Source organism: Protomyces lactucae-debilis (genome assembly GCF_002105105.1).
Source record: "Protomyces lactucae-debilis strain 12-1054 chromosome Unknown BCR37scaffold_8, whole genome shotgun sequence".
Classification (NCBI taxonomy): Eukaryota; Fungi; Ascomycota; class Taphrinomycetes; order Taphrinales; family Protomycetaceae; genus Protomyces; species Protomyces lactucae-debilis.
Window position 1 is genome coordinate 351,305 of NW_024468000.1, and position 21,105 is coordinate 372,409.

Genomic DNA, 21,105 nt, shown 5'->3' on the forward strand with positions numbered 1-21,105 from the left:
CTCACTTGCTCGCTACGGAAATTTCGGCTGACGAGATACAATGATACAAAGCAAAGAGACGGACAGGTGTGACTGCGGAGGCCTGTCCTCCATCAACTGCCCGCAGGTGCCAAGCCCACACGAGTAGGACGACCTAGACTGAGGCTAGACAGCAAGCTACACTAAGCCCATCTATGGAACTCGAGGATGGAAGTTGAAAAGAGATGGCCCCAAATAGACAGTCTCGATGCCAGCCACCATGGGCAGCGCTCGTTTTAATTCCCATTTCGCTGGACCACCCACCCGTTTAGGCCTTGTCTCGCCAAGGTTGCGCGGAGATAACACAATGTAAAGTGCTCGAGCCTTCACTGCTTTCGGCCTGCTTGCTGTCCTTGTCAAGACTTGCTGCTCAAGTGACACATAGTGACATAGAGCAGTAGCCAAGGGCCCGAGCAAGCGGATCATATCAAGTCAAATAGCAAGGTGGTCGAAACAAGCCTCGACAGAAGCAGTCCGGACATGCCAGACACCGATACTTGGCTCCCGAAATTGAAAGCGGCCGTTGCAAAATGGTCTTGAGATTGAGAAATGTCCAACAGCTGTCGAATCAGAAATCAACCCGCCCGCCGCACAACCGTTAAAAGGAACAAGCACGCTTCGTACAAAGTCATCTTGATTGGCCAATGGCCATCTTGAACTTTTCTCAACTTCGCACAACGTTGATCGACGCGGCCGTTACTGCATTCCGCGGCCGGGCCTAATCAACGAAGGATGTTTTGTCTAGAACGAGTCTGAACGACACTTAGCAAAGCGTGAGAAAGACTGAGAGATACGGGCGCGGCCGGTCATCATCCCACGCCCAACATGTCCAGATTACCAGACTTCTTTTCCCAGACTCTCAACACCATGAAAGTGTCCGGAGTGTATCATCTGTTTTGATGCAGAATGTCATATGTTCATACGACCATAGCTTTGCGGGTCCTGCTCGATCATCATCAGACGTCAAGGTAAGTTCAGGAGCTCGAGGAGTGTCACAGTGTGAGGTCGCGTGCGGTGTGACATTGCATGTTCGTGTGTTCGATGCCGGAACTGCTGATTCTGGCGGATATGACGGCTCTCGAGACTTCTCATCTACATTGTAGCTACTACTTCGTCTTTGCCAAGACTAGCTCAGTAGATGGCGTATGAACAAGGGCTCGTCAGTTCAAGTCATGGCTAGGCAAGCGTCATCATTGCTCGAGCTCGGTGTTTAGAACCATCCTACGACAAGAATCTACTTGTGTCGAGCAACTTCATTCTCAAGTGCGGTCATGTTCTATTGGAACGACTCGTTTCCAATCAATTGACAGTACGATTTGCTGTATTGACGCTTTCCTCGCGTGATGCACATGTACACCCGCGCAGTTGCTTTGGGTGTTTGCAGTGGCACTTTGCACTGTTTGGCAGACCCGGTCCGAAATATGCCCGGACGGCCGAACATTGAAGTGCTTCAATGGACAACCTAATGTTGACTTCCGTCATGCTTACACAAGGCCTTGACAAGTTGGCAATCAGACTGTTGTAGCTGCCTCCTTACGCTAGCTGACACAATGGCACTATTCTCAGTTCTGCTCCCCTGTACCAGACCTTTGGCCAATATATTGGCTGTCATCTGTGTAACGACTGACAAGCAACCTATCACACATGATTCATCTCTCAGTATGTGTATGACAGCTTTGTCGTCAACCCTAGCGAAACAAAACTGTATAGAGCAAACAGTTTCCGGGTGCGTCACACATGGTACTTGCTAGTCCGAGTGTTTGTAGTAACATTGTACGCTTCAATTTTGAGGTCTTCTTGCAAAGTGACTGTCAAACACCGATCTTATACAAGTGGCAATGACACCACATAGTAAGCTGTATATAGCGTATGGCGTACGACAAATTCGTCGACAAAGCGGGAAGAGGCCGGAATAGTGCTGGTGCAGCCGGTTTGGTTCAAGGTGATTGGAATGCGACCGTATGGAAGAATTTCCTGAACAAAACTTACAAAAGTCATCCGGATCAGACAATTTCCTAATATTTGACCTGTTCCAGTGTCCAGGTCAGGGATTCAGGGAGCTCGAGTCTCGCGTGACTCGCATCAGCATTGGATGACCTATCAGGTAGTATCAGCCTGGAACTATCTGCGAGACTGCGACTCGAGTATCAGCTAGCTCTGAAGACGACTCGGAAGTTCGGAACTCTCATATGAATGGCAGTTGACACCCGAGAGAGCCGCCGTGAACAAAGACAAAAGACAACTTTTAGCGACGGTCTGCGGCACTTGCCGATATTTGATGCATTGGTAGATATCCGATTGCGAGTGAAATGGAAGACTGTCGACTCAGTGTGGAGTCAGTGTGGACTTGTCGAGTCTATCGTGAACGTCGACTCATAGAACTGGCGACAATGTCATTGCAGACTTTTGGTGAAAGTGTGTCGTGACTGATCGGGCTCAAAGCATTTGTACTGATTGCAGCGACTTGCTCGATCTCGCACTAGTCCTAGCAATGGCCACAAAACCAATGCCAAAGGGGAAGCCCTGACAAGACTCACCCCTGAAGCAAATTCTCAACAGCACGCTCCAGTGAATTCCCAGCAAGTCCCAAAGCCTGCACAGCTTCCAATCGTGAAATCCCCATCATACTCATCAATGTCTCTACATCATGCTGCGCCGCTGGTCGTAATTCCCTTCCTTCATCACCACTGGTTCCCGTTGCTGCACCGGCAAATGCGCCAAGTGCTTCACCCATCGATCCCGCAACACGACTTGGCCGCATAGCTGCTTCTTGTGTGTGTGTCGTCTCGCCCGTCCGTTCACGCGGTCGGAATTCTTGGATGGTCTGGGTGTTGGGTCGTGCAGTGGTGGTACGAGCTGGCTGTTCCAACCATCGCGTCAGGATGGATGGTAATCTGAATCGTGCTAGTGTCGCTGAAGAGTGGACACAGGCACCTACAAGCCAGCCTGTCGTAGCAGCGACGAGGGAGCCTGGGAATTGACTTGTTGCGAGTTGTGCGGCAATGGCGAAGAGAAAGACTTTATCACTGAGTTGCCATTGACTTTGTCGAGCGCCGGTAGGATGTATCGTATAGCTTGGTGGAACGAGGGTATGGTATTGAAACAGCAAGGCGAATAGTGTCGCCGTCATGCCTGATGAGAGGATGTTGAAGCGTGATGAGAAGGTTGCTCGACAAAGGAACAGTGCCAGGGGTGCGAGAATGGATGTCAAGCTGAAGCAGAGGGTGAAGCAGCTCGCGAAGCGACGCGTTCCCATGAGCCGTTCTAGAATACGCAGGTTGTAGAGTGCAATAGCACCAAACAGGACTTCACCGGCATTCGCATACAAGCCTTGCCAGACTGCGATTCGCCAGAACTGTGATTGGCCCAAGATATGAGGGACGAGTTGGATGTGGAAGAGGTGTTTGACGTCTAATATGGAAGCGACGGTGGAATTGACGAGGATGCCCCCTAGCACGAGCTTTGTGAATGGCGTATTCCGTAGGCCTGGGTATGGTCAGTCTTGCTGTCATCTATGCAACTGAGAGATACCTGAGGGCGTGGCCGTGAGCATGTCTTGCACTTGATCTTGTTGGTGACGTCGCAAGTTGAAAGTCGCGTCGTCGCATCCACAAAGACCAGACCAAAGTTACCAGACCAGACAGTCTTTGACCAGAGCACAGGCCAGCTTCTACATGGAGGCTGCAGCTACGGAGGACGCGTCTTCTTTGCAAAGAAGCTTGTCATGCTCTTCATCCCCTTGGTGTTCACCTTCTTGAGTGCTTCCACGCCCATGGACCCCTTCTTCTGCTTCTTGGCCACACCTGCCATCAGCCCTGCCTCGTCGCCAACCACAGAGCGCTTCATAAACTCATTCGGATTGATGACCGTTGCTCTTCTAGATGCCTCAAACGCAACCAATGCAGGAACCCCAAAACTCGGTGCAATGCGTTGTTCAACTGTGTCTGGCAGGTAACTCGCAACAAGCCCCCATGCAGCACGTTGTCGTGCTTCCGTAGCAAGTTGAGAAGCTTCTTCATGACTCGCTGGCCATGTGACAAGAGAGTCGACCATACTGCCTGGCAATGCCGCAGCAACGGCTTCGACGCGTTGTGCGACCCATTCTTGGACTTTTCTTGCTGATGGCCGGAAGAACCCCGGTGTGGTGGTGGCATCACATAGATGCTGTAGGTGATTCTCTGCCGAATCTCGTATCCGTGTATGGAGTGACTCAAGTAAGTCTTCGGCATCCACAAAACGTCCATTATGCTTGGTTGCGTCTTGTTCAAGCGCACTGATAAGGAAGAAGGCGATGTCGATGGGAGAAGCTACATGAATCGGTGCTGGAGCGAGAATCCTGTCTGGAAGGAACAGGGTCTGCTTGGCCGCCGTCTGTTCAAAGGTGATGACTTCGTAGAGACATGCTGAGGGTTGCGGTGTCCTGAGGAAATGGCAAAGCTCGCGGGTCTTTGGGTGCGGGAGCTGGATGATGTCCTTTGCGTTGCCCGGGCAGATCAAGATGGCCGAGGACATGGATGCATGTGCTGAGCAGCTGATGGATGATGGGTGCTGGTTGATGGTTGATGATCTCTTGTTCGCGCCGAAGAAAAGACGCGACAACAACAACAAGACAAGGGGCGCTGGCTAGAGGTCCATCGATCTGCTGCTGTACTCTCTCAACAGAAGGAAGAAGCCGCCGAAAGCACGCCGAGCAGTATGTCCAGCAACAAGACGCCAATAACCAGGTCACTTGACCCGTCCATCCGCATGTTCATGAACAGTGACCCAGATCCAGGACCCCTCAAACCTCGAGTGAAGCGCAAACACGACGGCACAGTCATCACGCATATCGCTGCACCCAGCACAAATCGCATCCGTGTCGTATGCGTGAGCGATACACATGGTCGTCAGGGATGGGATGCAAACTTGCCGGCGGGTGATATCCTCATCCATGCCGGCGATCTCTCCCTCTATGGCGCCCCCACTGATCTAGATACATGTTTTGACCAGCTCAAAGCATTACCCTTTGCGCATAAACTTGTGGTTGCTGGGAATCATGATTTGGGACTCGATCGTGACTTTATACAGAGTCATACGGGTCCTGCTATGCGTCAATATGCCATTAATCTAAGAGAACAGAGACGACTCCAGGCGCGTTGGCGAAGTGACGAGGCTCGCCTTGCAGGGATCATCATGCTCCAGAACGAAAGTATTGAAGTGGTCGTTCGTGGTAGACGGTTGAATGTCTACGGCAGTCCACTCTCCCCCTTCTACTGCGATTGGGCGTTTTCCTATGCGCCAGATGAGGATCCTTGGCGGATACGGGAGGATGTCGATATTGTCATTACGCATTCTCCACCAAAAGGTACGATGGATCTAGTGCCGGGTCTCGTGCATGATGGACATGTAGGGTGTCCGCACCTTCGCGACAGGATATCGCAGGTAAAGCCGATGCTGCATGTCTTTGGGCATATCCGTGAGTGTCTTTTGCTGTTACTGAGGGAGAAGAAGCTGACATGTACAGATGAAGGTGCAGAGCAGGGATTGCAGCGGACAAGTCTAGACGATGGCGGTGAAATACTGTCTGTGAATGCGGCCCTGCTGAATGAGCGATATGAGGTGGCTTATGATGCTACTGTGGTTGATCTGTAAGCTAGATATCCATGATCCATCGCCTGTACATGCACTAGACTACTATGGACTGCTGTAGTGCTCGCCGTTGCCTTCTGCGCCAAAAATCAAAACATCAAAAACGACATCGCGACCCAAAACATCAACAACAAAGACATACAAGGCCGTCTACTGCTCGTTGCTCAGAGATGGTGGCAACACGCAGGGGACAGACTGCTCAAGTAGCTACTGCTGCTCCTGCTCCCGCAACCACGAGAAAATCAAAAACTGCAGGTGCGCGCCAGAATGCAAGGGCAAAACAACAAGCACTTAACGAACAGGTCCCTGAACAACTAGGCAAGATCCTTGACAACGCGCCTGTCTCGCCGAAAAAGACGAGAAGTGGGAGACATAGGAGTCTAGCAAAAGAGCAGACTGTATTGGAACACGAGACGGCAGAGGCGCACAATGAGCCACAGATGATGGATGAGCCCGTCAAGAAGACGAGAACGCGCAGAGGAAAACAAGTGGACGTCGAGACAATTGCTGAAGATGAGTCTGAGCAGGCTGAACAAGCTGCTGAAGCAGTCGAGTGTCGCAAGTCTTCTCCCGCCAAAGTACGCGTCACTCGCCGTCGAGCAGCCCTCAAAGAGGAAGGCCCCATTGTTGCTGTTGCGAAGAAGCCCGCCAAACGGAACGCTCGTGGGCGTCAGGCACTCTCTGCAAAGCAGGAAGAAAATGCCTCAACGCCTGTTCAAGCAGCTTCCAATAGCCCTGCCAAGCCATTGGCGCTACCTTCACCAAAACGTCTATCTAGTCCGCTGCGGCGCGATGTCATCATGTCACCACGTTTGGCTGTGTTTACTGAGCCGGAGCCATCGGCAGTCCATGCAATCACGCCAAAGGACAAGAGTGCATCTGTCACTCCACCCGTCTCACAAGGAGAGGAAATCCAGACTGACGCCGAGACGTCCATGTTTGCTCAACCAGCAAGGTTGCTTTCGCCAGAGCTGCTTAAAGCGCAGCCAAGTTCGATGGCTCGTGGCTTGATCCAGGGTATGAAGCTCGGATCATTGCCTAGTGCTGCCTTGACGCCAGCCAAGAACGTGACAAGTTTCGCGCAAGATACACCTGTGCAGACTCAAGTGCAATGTAAGTCCACCATCAAGCAATGTCAAAATTTAACATCAGCAGCGCAACAAAGCACCTCTGTCAATGCAACACTCGCCACACCAGCAGAGCCAGGTCACGCAGCCGAGGAAGTCTTTGCTATCCTGGACGAAATGGCACTCGCTCCTGAATCCACTGCATCGCCCTTCAAGATGCCAGCCTTGCCATTCGACTTGCACTCATTACAGCCCAAGGCCAACAACTCCGCTGCCAAGCTCCGTATGTCTGCAGCAAAGTATCTGGCTAGCCCCTTGAAGAATGTCGGTCATCCAGTCAGATCGCGTCTCTCCCCTTCAAAGATGCAAATGTCACCGATGCAATGGTCTGCGTCTCCGGCTTCATCAATGGCTGCTACTTCACCCATGCCGACACCTGATTCTGGTGCATTTATGCATACTGCGATCGACAGAGTATTGCCGAGGCCCGTCAGGATGCGTGCAAGTCCAGTCAAGTCTCTGATGGCAGAGACACCTAGTCGGGCCTTGCCCTTGCCATTGAGGACGAACGCGACGCCGTTCCAGGATCTTGAAGCTACTCCGGCGCCGTCCTCTGCAAGAATGTTGCCTACTTTACAACAGACTCCTCAAACACCTGCTATACCCTCAGCGGATGAAGCAGTCGCCGCGACGCCAGCCTTGCATTGTGCGGCTTCTCCAGTGGTGCAAGTGCAGCCCACACCAGAAACGGGCAAGATTCCTTCATCAGTCAATAAAGCATTCACACTACCTGATGAGCGACTCGCTTCTCCGGCAACATCTGCATTGAACGCATCGCCAGTCAAACCTGCTACTCCAGTAACGCTTCGTGCAAGTCCGGCAGTAGTGACTGAGTCTCCTGTTGAAGAAGCCGCAGCGCTTGGAGCAACGACTGAACTTGTTTTGGATACTGCCATTTCTTCACAGGCGTTTGAGGATGATCCTGTCGAGACTTCCGCGATCCAAGAAGCTGTCGTGGTAACTCCAGTGATTGAAGTGGCATCGCCTGTCAGACGTCAGCCTTCGCCTCGCAAGACGATCGTCTCTCCAGAGAAGACCGCCAAATCGCCCGCCAAAGCACGAACGTCGCCTCGGAAAAGTCAAGCATCATCAACAACAACAACAACAGATTCATCGCCCAACGAGGTTATGATTGTGGCTGCTTCGCCCGCAAAGCTAGCTGTTGCTTCGCCGCAAAAGACTCGAACATCGCCCAGAAAGCAGCGTCTCTCTCCTCTCAAAACACTTGGCGTGCCTATACTGGCACGACGTTCTCCTGCCAAATCTCCAGGACGAGGTGGTGTTGCTCGTGTTGACGCGATTGATGAGGCAGATGCTGAGATCGATGCGCTTGTACAAGAATTGATCCGAGCAGCAACTGTCAAGGCTGTTTTGCCTGCCATGGAACTTGTACTTAAGAAACAGCCATGTGCCGTATTGGAGGCGAATCCAGAGAATGATCAAGTCAGCTCTAGGAGCGACAGTCCCAAGGAGGATGCGATTTTTCCTGTCGCAGCTGAAGCGGCAGGCATGAAGCCTCTGGCTGCGGCTGAAGTATTCGACAAGTTGGTCGATGATCCAGTGTCGCCAGGGGTCGAGGCAGAAGTGGAGGAACCTGAGTCTCCACTTGCAGTCGAAGAGATCGAGGAGATTGTGCCGCTCGATGATGCATTGCTTGAGGCAACTCACGAGCCAATGGCCGAGCCAGCGCTCATCGATCACGTCGAGGAAGTTGCCGTGCTAGAGGCAGCTCAGTCGCCTGCCATTGAGGTTGCGTCTTCGGAGACCCAGACGTTTGTTCGTGTTAGCATTCCGCCTATCAGGGATGCAATGACAGATGCGGACTCTATGACGCATCTTGCTGAATCTGGTCTGCCGACTACAGCTGCTGGTCAACAGAATGAACATGGTGATGAGGACACTCCTACCAGAATTGACCGTGTCCTGCCAATCGCGGATGCAGCACAAGAGCCGTCAGTGGCTGCTGAATCCCATGGAGAGGTCGAAGAAGAGCCCGTCGTTCTACAACTCAGCTCCGACCCCCTTGAAGCTGCAGTTGAGGAATTGATTGAGGACTTAACCACAAAGTCAGGGTCAGCAGAACCTGAAGCCGCAATCACTTCAATGGATGATCAAGTCGAGAGTCTTGCTGTACGATCGTCACCTGCGAAAGCGGCTGCTTCATCTCCAGCTAAGGCTCTGAAGCCTCTCCCTGTCAAGGCGGTCCAATCGTCGCCGCGCAAAGCAGCTTCGCCAGCCAAAGTACTTGAACCATCACCAGTCAAACAAGTGGCTGAGGCCGACTCTGCTCTGGACACGTCTCGGCTCTCCATTGGCTCTGCTATGGAATTGTCCTTCATCTCTGCCAAAAATACCTCGATCAACCTTGATTTCTCGCCAGTCAGACTACCACATGTCGTCTTTGGCTATCAGCCTGGAGAGATCTTATCGATGGATGTACCGAGCTTGGACTCACATGTTGCAATCACGTCTCCTGCTCGTCCTGCACAGTCCCCGGTCAAGCTCACAGAGAATCCGATCAAGCCTCAGAAAAGTCCTGCAAAGGCAAAGAGTTCAGTTAAGGCCCAGAAGAGTCCTGCGAAGGGTCGTGTAAGGAGTCCGGCCAAAAGTCTTGTAACCACGGAGGCCCAGTCAACCCAATCAGAGTCGCCCTATTCCCTGAAGCGTCAACTGGATGAGAATGATGTTGATGAGGCTCCATCGAGTCCGCCTGCCAAGAAGCAAAAGCGCAGTGCGCGTCGTCAGAGTAGACGTCAATCATACATGACAGCAACAAAGACAGCTGTGCGCGAGCGCGAGATCGAGCTCGCCAATAGACAGGCTCAGCAAGATGCTGCAGATGTTCAATTGGCCATGGAGGCGGAAGCAGAAAGTGAAGTCGGTTTGGCGGCTTCGTTGCTTGTGGAAATGCCTGGTAGTGTCGAGAGGAAGCGCACGCGAAGGCGAAGCAGTTTGGCTGCAAAATCGCCCTTGTCAAAGGTCCAGCCGCCTGCGGTGGCCTCGGACGAAACGCTAGATCTGTCATCTGCCGAGTCGTTTTCTCCGATTGTGCAAAGGACACAGACGCAGAGTCTTCAGGAAGCATCTGCCATCAAGATACAAGCCGTCTTTCGTGGCTGGCGAGAGAGAAAGTACCTTTCTGAAGCGCAAGAGCAATCGCACAGCGCAGAGCATACGTCTGATGAGATACCTGATGCTGGCGAAGTAACTGCCGAAGACCTTGGTGATGTCACAGTTGAGGATGTGCCTTCCGATGTCGTTGCATCCTTGGAAGCACAAGCAGATGCTCAAGTTGAGGCCCAAGACATTCAAACGGACTCGACAGCGAAGTCCAAGTCGAAGAAGGGTGGCGACCTCAACGTCATGTTTGATGACTTTTTGAAGAGCTGGCAGACGAAGAAGTCGCAAAAGGCGACAGAACCTGCGCCAGGGCCACCATCACCAGTGAAACCAGAACAGAGTACTCCTCGTCGCACGATTGCAGGAGTTTTGTCGCCCCAGAAGAGCGCGCAAAAGGCAGCTGCCGTTGTGGTCCTACCGCCGTCAGCGCAAAAGGTCAAAAGTCGTGCACTGAGATCACAGTTACCGGCACCAAAGAACCAACTGCCTGTTGTCGCTGCAGCAGCAGTGCCAGTGGCTGATCGCTCCAAGTCACGCATTGTGCAACCAAAGCGAGGCATTCCTGTTCCAATCAGAGCTTCAGCAGCAATTGTCAGTCCCACGAAGCCTTTAGAATTGGAACGCAAGCGCAAAGACGCCCCTGAAGCAGATATGGTTGCGCCTCGAGCGAAACGTGCCAGAGCTGTGAGTACGTCTGCTCTAGCTGGTCCTATGCGCTCAAAGACACCGCCCGTCATGCTTGGTGCCAGGTCAGCCCCAACAACACCAAAGAAGTTGCTTCACTTGACGCCTGCCGAAGTCACCAAGGCGACACGCAATTTCACCTCTCAAAACCGGCTGTATCGATGCGATTTTGAGCGTGTTGTGGTGCACAAGGATATGCTACGCCCAGCGAGTCCCCCACCGAAGCAGCAAGCCAAGCTTGCGCAGGCTTTGCGAGTCAAGCGACGCAATTGGACGAAGGAGAAGGGCTACACATTTGGAGCGGGTGATGATGAATCATATCAGCCAACACACGTCACGCCTACACGAAAGGCCATCAAATGGTCAGAAACGCTCGAGGTGGATCTGCTGACATTGCCTAAGACCTCACCGTCGCGCGCAGCATTGCTGGCTGGGGATGTGAATAGTTGCATTGCACAACTCAGCCTGGATGACTTTGGCAATGCTGAGGGAACAGTACCATTGACGCCTGTCATTGGGCCGGCACCCAAGGTAGTGGTGAAGAAGCTGTTGTACCGTGGGGAGGTTGATGATTAGAAGCATTCGTAGTTGTAGCGAGAACCCATCTGAACGAGACGTCGCCTCAAATTTGCAGCTGCAGCGCCAACTATTGAAGCTTGCTCTACCTTTGCTGTATATGCTTTCATCTGTAAGACGGGCTCGCTGTCAGTATCTTAGGCTCCTGTACAGAAATCATGCTACAGCTCAAGCTCCTCGAGCAGCAATGGATCAAATCTTCAATCCATCTTTATTGTCCGTGAACGCCACAGACTCCATAGCAAGCGAGGATGAATGGCAAAGTGCACTAGATCACGCTGCCGGAGTAAGAGAAAAGGAAGAAGCTGAGCCTGAGACTTCTGGAAGCGATGATGCTGCATTGTTTGCCGCCAACAGAATAGGACAAGTCGTCATGCCGTCCAGCATTACTGACCGCGTCGGCAAGATTCTTGGTGAAGTACATGGTCCCGCCATCAGACAAACAGCGATGCGTTTCTATCTTGCCACAACAACAAAGGCAAGTCAGCCAGGGTCAGTTGTCTCTGATTTTGGCGGAGGTTCGACGATGAAACGGTCATTCATCCCCATGCCGAGTGGCAAGGACTTTACAAGCCTTGAAGCAGATGCATTCTTGGCTGGCTTCATGCCACAGATCTATGCAACGAGCTATACTGTGCTGAAAGAGCTACGGAAACGACTTGGTGAAGCATGGTATCCTGGGCGTGTGCTCGACGCAGGTGTAGGTCCCGGTATTGGCGCCCTGGCTTTCCATCAAGTCTATACGGCTGAGAACCCCTTGGTGACTGATGAGTCAGTTCCCAGAGACACAAGACTTCATGTTGTGGTAGCAAATCAAGGCATGCGCGATCGCGCCGATACCATATGGAAGGGCCAAACGGATGCCAAAGTCGAGCTATTCTGGAAGATGCCAGGTACGCGGCAAAAGCAGTATGATCTTGTTCTAGCACCACATACATTGCTCGATGCCAAGGGCCCAAATAGCCAGCGCGACGCAATTGTCAAGGAACTATGGGCAAGAGTTGCACATGGTGGCGTTCTCTTGCTATTAGAACGAGGCACACCCCTTGGCTTTGAGGCTGTAGCTCGTGCAAGAGAGATTCTCCTGCGCAAAAGCAACAAAATTGCTGCGAGTACGGCTGAAGCTGCAGACGATCTACGTGCTGCTGGTATTGAGGCAGACGAATCGAGCCTTAACAATACCACCGACGAAGCATGTCATGTCATTGCACCATGCCCACACGATGGTGTCTGCCCACTCTGGATGTTTGGCCATCAACCAAAACGCCAGCAATGGTGTCACTTTTCGCAGCGCCTACAGAGACCTGAGTATTTGCAGCGTACGAAGCATGCAAAGACCAATACTGAGGATTGTACTTACTCCTATGTCATGCTTCGCAAGGGGCTGACACGTCCTGAACAGCCAATCGTCAAGTCACGAAGTCTGAATGACGACTTGGTGAGCCCGGTAGAGGAGGAGCTGCGTCATGAAAGCATTGTGTCTTCGTCCTATCATTGGCCACGCATCATCTTACCGCCGCTCAAGAAGCATAAACACATTCTGCTGGATGTATGCTCGTCTGGTTTGTCTTCAGAAGACGCTATGAGCGCAGAAAGCAAATTAGAGCGCATGACGATTCCAAAGTCCCAGGGAACGGAGCAGTATCGATTTGCGAGGCGAAGCCATTGGGGTGACTTGCTTCCCTTTCGCGGCAAGACGGTGGTGGAACGACCTGTTGTGGATCGTCAAGGGAAGCGGAAAAAGTACAGTCGGCGACAGCATCTTGTTCAGGATGTCGAGTAACAAGCAAACTCGTAGAATATATGAATGCTACGAAGAGCTCCAGTCCAGAGCATGAGTGGCACCTGGGTCAGCGTCAAGGTGCTAAGTCAAGCCGTCCCTTCCTACGGCACCATCTATGAGTGGCGTGACTATGAAAGCAGCGCCGGCTTCAGGTCACCACGTGCAGTCGTTGTGTTGTTGTGTGCAGTGTGCGGCCTTAAACGAACTTGAACTGTCACGCTCTCGGTGTCTTGCAAGAGGATGGCGAGCTCTGCGACAGAGACAGTTCGTGCGAGTAGCTCAACGACAGCCACCCTGAATGGTGCGCCAGAGACAATCCATCTCTCTGCCGAGCAGTATGATGCCGAGCAAGTGCGCTTGATGGAAGAGGTTTGCATTCTTCTCGACCGCGACGATCGCAACCAGGGCCCTTGCTCAAAGAAGGATTGTCATCTCATGACCAATATCAACAAGGGTCTCCTTCATCGTGCCTTTTCACTCTTCTTGTTCAGCGGCGAGGGTAAGCTCTTGCTGCAACAACGCGCCTCTGAAAAGATCACCTTTCCAGATATGTGGACCAATACATGCTGCTCGCATCCCCTTCACATTGCAGGCGAGCAAGGAAGTGCCAGTGGAGAAGCAGATAGTCTATCAGCGAGTATTGAAGGTGTGAAGCGTGCAGCTCAACGCAAAGTACAACAAGAACTCGGCATCCAAGCACACGACGCGCCGACTGACAACATGCACTTTTTGACGCGCATCCACTATCTTGCGCCGTCTGATGGACAATGGGGTGAGCATGAGATTGATTACATCTTGTTTCTACAGCATCCTGCGCCAAAAGGGCCGGCACTGGAGCCGAATATGAATGAAGTACGCGATGTGCGCTGGGTCTCGCAGGCTGACTTGCGGGAAATGTTCAGCAGTAATCCCGAGGGTCTGACATACACCCCTTGGTTCAAGCTTATCTGCGAGTCGTTCTTGTTCAAGTGGTGGGACTCGCTCGCGGACTTGTCGGTGTGCAAGGATGAAGAGACGATCCACAGGATGGGCGTCTAGAAGCAGTCCAGGTGACTGTCTTCTCCATTGGCCTATGAGCCGTATTGACTCTCCCACTGCAGTAGTGTGTTGGTGAGCTTCTCCATGAGCTCGACACTGCCGCCATTGCCTTCGCCATAACTCCATACTTCATCCATATCAAGCTTGCCATTTGTCGCTTGCTTCCCTCTCTCTGCCTTGGCAACTGACTGAGCTATATCGCCCGTCTCTGCTGCATTGGTGTCATCTTCTCTGACATGTCGCCAACGTACCCATTCATCCTTCTCAGCAGCCATTTCCACTTGACACCGTCCAATGTACTCCAAAATGGCAGACACTCGTTTCCGCATCTCGCCAAGGGGTACCAAGCGTCCGCTTGTTCCAATCAAATTCCCACCAATACCCACCATACTACTCGCTGTTGCGGCATGTTGACCACTACTCGAGGAACGCGTACTACTACCAGCCATCATGGATGCCGCTGCTGCTGCAGCCGCTGCACGTTCACTTGCCTTTTTACCACCACCGCCACCGCCTCGACGATCACGTTTTCTGGATGCAGGTGCGGCCATATCTGCACCAGTCTGATTAGAGGGCGTTCCTTCCCGAGAGCCTTGTCTTGAACCTGGTTGACTTCCCTGTGTTGCGACAATGGATCCGCGATGCCGAGCTTGTGGAACATCAGAAGCAATAGACCCAACGTCGTCCCTAGATTCTTCTTCTACATCCTGCATGAGATCTTTTGCTCTTGAAGAAGCCTTGCGCAATGCAGCAGGACCTGGTTTCCGACCACCACGTCTGCCAGTGGAAACACTCGATTCTTGCGTTTCTTCACGTTTGAGTTGTGCAGAGGTTATTGTGGATGTTGCTTCGCCAGCGCCACCCTTCTTGCGACGTTTCGGCTTACTCCCACCATCTGAGTCTCGTGATGGTGACGGCGAGGGTGTGCGTGTGCGTTTACTCAGACCAGACGGCGATGCGCGCCGTTTTGTACTCCGACCTGATCGACCACTGATTGAAGGCGCTGCTGCACCTGATCCTGCGCCTGATTGTTGCGCTGATAGGAGAAGGGCTGCTTCCAGTTGCCTATCATAGGCAGCATCCCGCGAATTCATGGTATTCCTGCGCCGCCTGACACTAGCGCTCTCCTCATCCGCCGCTTCAGCAGTCGTAGTTCTATGTCGCGGTACCGATGGTGGGGATGGCTCTCGTTCGCGCTTTGTGAGGGTTGAGAGGGAACTGGAGCCATAGCTGCTTGACAGTCTCTCTGTCGGTAAGCCACCTGTCGCTGTACCTGGCGGTGATGTGTCTGCTGTCATGGGCCTCACTGATGGAGCTGCAGGACTCGGTTTTGTGTCGTCTTTACCATCGAGACCGAGGTAGGTGCTTCGTTTGCGCCGTCGAGGACGCTGAATGATGCGATGCAAGTCAGGTCTGCATAGTTCACAGTGATACGTTTCTGGCATCTGAGTATCGTTGAGCAAGCCGACGCAGTAGCCGTGTTGCCAGACGAGGCAGTCGTCGCATTGGACAAAGAGGCCCGTGTCTTCGTAGTCGGATTCGTCTGTGACGAGGTCGATGTTGCCACAGATGCAGCGGGTGACTTCTTCGTCGTCTGCGCCGTCTTCGTCGTTGTCTGAGGCTGGCATTGCTACTAGCTGCTTGTGTAGAGAGAGTAGAGTAGAGAGAGAGTAGAGAGAGAGTAGAGAGAGAGTAGAGAGTGCTCGAGTGATCTCACGTGAGGGAAGGAAGCAACTCAAGCAAGGAAGAGACCTGCAGACCAGCGAGCTATAGACAGCAGACAGCAGAGAGCAGAGAGCAGAGATACAGACGAGAGACAGAGGCAGAGAGAGGCAGCATCAGTAGAGAGCCAAGTCGCATGGACAGCACAAGTACAGGGAGACGCATCCTGCCGCTGCCGAAGCGCAGAGTCGCCAGTCTCTCTTCAGCATCACTAGCAGAGCATGGCACGAGCCAGCATCGACAGGGCCAAGGCGAGGAGGAAGCACTAGCAGTGACTGCAGCCACTGGGCGGCCGCCGCTCTTCTCCCGGGCATTGCATCAAGGAATGGGACTCATACATCAGCAGCATGGAGGACGCCATGACGCGGCCAGCGAGGGTGACTCGGAGGACGACGAGGGAGGAGCTGCACGGGCAGGCGGCGACGAGGAGCAGGAGCAAGACGAGGAAGAGGACGAGGACGAGTGCAGCGGATGCCGGGACTGGCTCGACAATGTGAAGAACAAGAAGAAGCGCAAGATACCGACCTCTGCAGTCATGGGACACAGCAGCAGCCATGCGGGGAGTACAGCAACGGCGGTTCCTTTCGCATCGACACTGGGACAAGGATTGCATATGGCGAGACAGCGAGCAAGTCTGAGTGTGAAGCAGCATCAGCAGCAACAGCAACAGATGCTCTCGAGACGGCGGCGGACTTGGGATGTCTCTACTGCTGCTGCTGCTGGGGAAGGTCTTGGGCCAGGAGGATCAAGGTCTCTGGACAAGACGACGACGACGACCGCACCAGACATTTCCCTTCCTTCAAAGCCCTTCGACTTCAGCTGCGACTCGCCCATCGCCCGCAACCTGCCCACAGCAGCACCAGAGCACATACCCGCCCAGGCACAGCAGCCCATCAGCGTCGCTACACAGACAACGCCAAGTCTCGCAGACAGCTCACCCGTCGTCATGCCCCTCAGACCCAACAAGACACCCTCAGAGAAGAGCGAAGACCGTGTCCGTCTCGTTCGCCGGCAACGCAGAGAACTCAAGGCAAAGCTCAAACCAGGCGAGACACCACCCCTTTGGATCTGTCAGTTTTGTGAGTTTGAGAGTATCTTTGGGTATGCACCCTTGGCACTGATTGATGGGTACAACGAGCGCATGCGGAGTGCACGAAGAGCAGCGCAGGAGAGAGCACGCTTGTTAGAGAAGGCACGGTCAAAGGGCAAGAAGAAGAAGAAGAAGGCTGCTGCAACGACTCCTTCATCCTCAGCAACGCCTGCTGCCACTGCTACAGATGGCCATGGTGCTGCAACAACGGCGCCCATTGCAAAGCCAGGGCTCCCCCCAACGCTCGAACCACCGCAGGTCAGTATCATCAAGAAGGGCATCGACAAGGGAATCGGTCCGACTCACTCAGGATGTACTTGCTGTGGTGGATATCGTCAAGCTCAAGAGACGCACACGCGGCCACCACCGCCTCCCATACGAGACAGGATGGCAGCACCTCCACCCACCACGCAACTGCCGCCTATCCCAGGACAGGCAAAGCAAGCAGCGTCTGTGCCTATGCAACGTGAGGAGGCTGTCTCTCCAGAGACTTTCACTACTGGCGAACCTATTGTCTGTTGAGCGTTTGCTTCTTCTGCTCTGTCGTTTCTACATTCTTTCCATTCAGCGATCATGGTTTCTTCGTGTGTTGAGGGTTCTTCATCTTCGTGTTCTATACAGTACCAGCTCATCCTTTCTTCTTTTATACCCGGCGAGTCGCTCGTTTCATAGCCCAACTACTGCATTTGTGTCTGGTGAGGAAGTCTGTGCTGATCGAGTATCATCACCTAGATGAGAAGCAGGATTGACCGTCTCAGCACATCCTATACTCATCTACACACTAGAGACACAAGAGACACACCTCCCCAGCTGTATCCAGGCACTTTGCAGCTCTCCTCCTCCATCTGATCCTGCCCCGCACGTCATCCACGACTCGACTCGACGCGACCAAGGACATTAAGTGCAGGAATTACGGCAGTAGTCTTTGACTTGCCGCTGGACTTGGGCCTCATCTCGGAGAACAAGTCTCATTATAAAACTACTTGGCGAGTCTCGAGGAAGCGGGATGACGACGCCGCGATTTTCTTGGGCACTCTACGCTAGTTTGATTCTTCTACGACTCTATCTTGCCCTTCAGCCTTCCTACATACACCCAGACGAGCTATTCCAAGGTGCCGACGCCGTTACTGCTGATCTGTTTCATGCAGGAAAGTCATCCACGCTATCATGGGAATTCACTTCGCAACGGCCAGTTCGTTCCATTGCGCCGCTGTACATCTTCCTCTCTCCGGCGCTCTATCTCCTCCGTGCTTTCAAGCCCGCTGCATCGCCGCAGCAGATCTTCGCTACTCTCAGGCTGCAGCAATTCGGCCTATCGCTCGGTATTGACGCGCTCATTTACCTGCTGAGCAACGCACGACGTACACGACAGCACAAAACGCTAGCCAATGTCATTTTGTTTGCTAGTAGCTACACAGCGTGGACCTACCATACGCATACTTTCTCAAACAGTTGGGAGACATGGTTGGTCTTATTGGCGCTGTACTTGCATCTCTATCAGCACGGCTACATGGCTCAGCTACTCAGAGGCGTCATTCTGGCCCTTGGTGCATTCACACGCGTGTCGTTTGTATCGTTTTTGGCACCCATCTACTTGCTGTCTCTCGGGCAGCGCGCAGCACTCGCTTCCAGCATCATTAGCTTGACGGCTGCAATTGCTACCGCTACCGTCTTTGTCCTTGCAGACTCGGCGTACTATCAAAACACGACACCACTGCCAATACCAGCAGTTCTGACGAGTTGGCCAGGAGCGGCAGCATGTCAAGCGATTTTATCGAAACTGGTCTTGACACCAGTGAATAATCTGCTTTACAATGCAGATAGCGCCAATCTCGCCAAGCATGGTCTGCATCCACGATGGACGCATCTCCTCAACCTCGTCATTCTCCTTGGTCCAGCCCTTACTTTGCTACCTGGTCGATTACCCACTCGAAGTGCCACGTTGCTCGTCTCGGCCGTTGCGGGATTCGTGAGTCTCTCCCTCGTGCCGCACCAAGAAGCTCGATTCTTACTGCCGGTCACGGCGCTGCTTCTCACTGCACTGGACCTAGACCCTCAAAACGAAGTTGTTGCCGAGGAGATTGTGGTGACAGAGGTCGAGACGGCGCTGGAGAAGGACATACTCGTGACCGACACACAAATTGTGGCCCCAACTCGCCGCATCAGCCGTCGCTTCATTGCTTCCTGGATTGTGTTTAATGCGCTTGCTGGTGGGCTCTTCGGCTTGCTTCATCAGCGCGGCGTCATCAGTGCGTCTCTTGATATCGCACGCATGCAACAGTCGGCAGGGTCAACACTTTATGAACCAGGTCATACAGCGGTACAAAGGACGGTCACGAGAAGTATCAATGCTTCGAATCCACCCAAAGTGACAGAGAGTACGCCGGTGGTCAATAAATCCAAAACACTCGTTCCGGCAAACGAAATTCAAGTCGCGTACTATAAGACTTACCCTGCTCCCGCGTACCTGTTACCCCCTGGCGTCACCGTCAAACACTTACAAGGCTGTTCTGAGCATTGCACAAATCCTGGTGCAGCATTGAATAGAGATTCTCTCGAAGGTGCTAGTTTCTTGGTCGTTCCGCTTGCCTTTTTCGATGATTGCATTGGCAACATGACGGAAGCGAGACGCGCCACTGCAAAGTTCTTGACGAGTACTTTTGTTGAAGTGGGGCGGTATCCGCATGTGGATCTGGATAATCTCGACTTGACGGTACTTCCAACGTGGCAACGATACAGGCAATCTCTGCAAACTTGGACAAGTGGTCGCAAGGAACCGGCACCGAGTCGCTCAGAGAAGCAAGAGAAAAGACCTGTCAAGCCTGAAGCGAAGCAGCCAAAGCAAGCTTCTACGCCAGTGATGCCAGCAGAACGAATCACGCCGGATGTGTCCACTGCGGATCCCGTGCCAGCGAGCCCAGTTCCTGAAGTCAGTGTCACGCCTGGACCCAAGGAAACAGCCATGCCTGATATTGCATGGACAACATGGCTCTACAAGCGCGTTGTAGAGGGAGAACCGTCCAATCCAGTGACGACAGGTCAGACTTGGCTTGAGCCCGTTTGGCTGACGGAGCAGTTTGTGCGTGATGCAGCGCAGGCGCAAAGTCTAGTGCTATTGAAACGCAGGCATCCCGTCAAGTCTGTAAGGGAGGGAGGAGCAGATGCTGCAGGTGCTGTGAGAAGACGAGTGCCGGATGCTGATTGGCGTATGATGTGATGTAGCAATGCTCCTTAAGCTTTCTATTCGATATTCCTCTCGAGGTACGCCATCTGATGATTTCCTGCCGAAGTCCCGAGGTCGTGAACAGCTTCGAAGGTCGCCATCCATCTGTCGACCGCATACAAGTCCACGGTGTCCATCTAGGCACAGCAGCATTGATTCGCTTGCTCATCGACAGTTTATGCAAAGCATCAGAGCTCTGAACATCTGCAAGCTGAAGTCCGCTCGACTACTCCATCCGCTCGTTACACCGTCTTCTCTCATAAACTTAAGAAGCAGCGTTTTAAAGCGTATGGCTTCGTATAAGCCTATTTTATCAGCCGATGATTGGACTAGACAAGCTGTTGAGCTAATTGATGCCCGTCATCTGCACACTCAAGAAGAACAGCCACGCATTCTCATCCTGTATGGTTCATTACGCAAAGAATCCTACTCCAAAAAGCTAGCCTACGAATTTGCAAGGCTCCTATCAGGTTTGGGTAGTGATGTGCGTATCTTTGATCCAATGGGTCTTCCGATCAAGAATGACGATGACACAGACCATCCCAAAGTCCAAGAGTTACGCAATGCTGCTATCTGGAGTGAAGGTATGGTCTGGGTTTCTCCTGAACAGCATGGCTCCATGACCGCCGTTTTTAAGAATCAAATTGATTGGATTCCCTTGTCGCTCGGTAGTGTTCGTCCTACACAGGGGCGTGCATTGGCCCTGGCTCAAGTCAATGGTGGCTCACAGTCCTTCAATAGTGTCAATCAATTGCGCATTCTTGGTCGTTGGATGCGCTGCTTCACCATACCCAACCAATCATCCATTCCAAAAGCATGGACTCAATTTGATGGAGACGGGCGATTGAAGGATACAGGGTTTCGGGAACGTGTCGTGGATGTCGCGGAGGAGCTTTACAAAGTGTTGCACATGCTGCGACCTCATAGAGAGTCGCTCGACAGTCGATACTCGGAACGTGTGGAAAAGGCCAAGCAAGGAAGGCTGTTAAGTCAAGCTGAGAAGGAAGCACAAAAACAGCAGCCAAGCACAAAGGAAGCAAATGAGCCAGAGCTCATGGAAGCAAAGCCGACAAGTGCATCTTGATACATCGCAAGC

General features: G+C 52.8%; 9 protein-coding genes across 9 annotated transcripts; 6 read left to right on the forward strand and 3 right to left on the reverse strand.

Moving 5' to 3' along the window:
- Positions 1–2,283: 2,283 nt before the first annotated feature.
- BCR37DRAFT_298217 (uncharacterized protein) lies at positions 2,284–3,602 on the reverse strand. Its single transcript, XM_040866893.1, has 2 exons — positions 3,550–3,602; positions 2,284–3,504 (listed from the first exon to the last, which is right to left on the reverse strand). The coding sequence occupies exons 1-2, from the start codon at positions 3,569–3,571 to the stop codon at positions 2,552–2,554; spliced, it is 975 nt and encodes a 324-aa protein (XP_040725768.1). The 5' UTR covers positions 3,572–3,602; the 3' UTR covers positions 2,284–2,551.
- A 103-nt stretch (positions 3,603–3,705) lies between these two features.
- On the reverse strand, positions 3,706–4,530 carry BCR37DRAFT_392531 (ribonuclease H2, subunit B; the record flags this gene model as incomplete). The annotated part of the gene is made up of 1 exon (XM_040871169.1): positions 3,706–4,530. One exon carries the CDS (start codon positions 4,528–4,530, stop codon positions 3,706–3,708), a length of 825 nt encoding a protein of 274 aa, XP_040725769.1.
- A 523-nt stretch (positions 4,531–5,053) lies between these two features.
- On the forward strand, positions 5,054–5,653 carry BCR37DRAFT_379185 (uncharacterized protein). Its single transcript, XM_040869204.1, has one exon. The coding sequence runs from the start codon at positions 5,104–5,106 to the stop codon at positions 5,647–5,649; it is 546 nt and encodes a 181-aa protein (XP_040725770.1). The 5' UTR covers positions 5,054–5,103; the 3' UTR covers positions 5,650–5,653.
- Positions 5,654–11,340: 5,687 nt separating this feature from the next.
- BCR37DRAFT_392534 (mitochondrial small ribosomal subunit Rsm22-domain-containing protein) lies at positions 11,341–12,936 on the forward strand (the record flags this gene model as incomplete). The annotated part of the gene is made up of 1 exon (XM_040871170.1): positions 11,341–12,936. One exon carries the CDS (start codon positions 11,341–11,343, stop codon positions 12,934–12,936), a length of 1,596 nt encoding a protein of 531 aa, XP_040725771.1.
- BCR37DRAFT_298330 (NUDIX hydrolase domain-like protein) lies at positions 12,881–13,990 on the forward strand. Its single transcript, XM_040866895.1, has one exon. The coding sequence runs from the start codon at positions 13,177–13,179 to the stop codon at positions 13,972–13,974; it is 798 nt and encodes a 265-aa protein (XP_040725772.1). The 5' UTR covers positions 12,881–13,176; the 3' UTR covers positions 13,975–13,990.
- BCR37DRAFT_298331 (uncharacterized protein) lies at positions 13,991–15,717 on the reverse strand. The gene has a single exon (XM_040866896.1). It carries the CDS (start codon positions 15,600–15,602, stop codon positions 14,007–14,009), a length of 1,596 nt encoding a protein of 531 aa, XP_040725773.1. The 5' UTR covers positions 15,603–15,717; the 3' UTR covers positions 13,991–14,006.
- A 115-nt stretch (positions 15,718–15,832) lies between these two features.
- BCR37DRAFT_392537 (uncharacterized protein) lies at positions 15,833–17,308 on the forward strand (the record flags this gene model as incomplete). Its single annotated transcript, XM_040871171.1, has 1 exon — positions 15,833–17,308. The coding sequence occupies one exon, from the start codon at positions 15,833–15,835 to the stop codon at positions 17,306–17,308; it is 1,476 nt and encodes a 491-aa protein (XP_040725774.1).
- A 242-nt stretch (positions 17,309–17,550) lies between these two features.
- BCR37DRAFT_298333 (Alg9-like mannosyltransferase family-domain-containing protein) lies at positions 17,551–20,088 on the forward strand. Its single transcript, XM_040866897.1, has one exon. The coding sequence runs from the start codon at positions 17,793–17,795 to the stop codon at positions 20,001–20,003; it is 2,211 nt and encodes a 736-aa protein (XP_040725775.1). The 5' UTR covers positions 17,551–17,792; the 3' UTR covers positions 20,004–20,088.
- A 210-nt stretch (positions 20,089–20,298) lies between these two features.
- BCR37DRAFT_346632 (NADPH-dependent FMN reductase) lies at positions 20,299–21,093 on the forward strand (the record flags this gene model as incomplete). The annotated part of the gene is made up of 1 exon (XM_040867707.1): positions 20,299–21,093. One exon carries the CDS (start codon positions 20,299–20,301, stop codon positions 21,091–21,093), a length of 795 nt encoding a protein of 264 aa, XP_040725776.1.
- Between the last annotated feature and the right edge of the window lie 12 nt (positions 21,094–21,105).

Coding starts and splice junctions, on each gene's coding strand:
- BCR37DRAFT_298217 (XM_040866893.1), bottom strand. CDS start 3,571: ATGCTCACGGCCACGCCCTCAG. Junction 3,505..3,549: donor GCTCACGGCCACGCCCTCAG/GTATCTCTCAGT, acceptor GACCATACCCAG/GCCTACGGAATACGCCATTC.
- BCR37DRAFT_379185 (XM_040869204.1), top strand. CDS start 5,104: ATGCGTCAATATGCCATTAATCTAAGAGAACAGAGACGACTCCAGGCG.
- BCR37DRAFT_298330 (XM_040866895.1), top strand. CDS start 13,177: ATGGCGAGCTCTGCGACAGAGACAGTTCGTGCGAGTAGCTCAACGACA.
- BCR37DRAFT_298331 (XM_040866896.1), bottom strand. CDS start 15,602: ATGCCAGCCTCAGACAACGACGAAGACGGCGCAGACGACGAAGAAGTC.
- BCR37DRAFT_298333 (XM_040866897.1), top strand. CDS start 17,793: ATGACGACGCCGCGATTTTCTTGGGCACTCTACGCTAGTTTGATTCTT.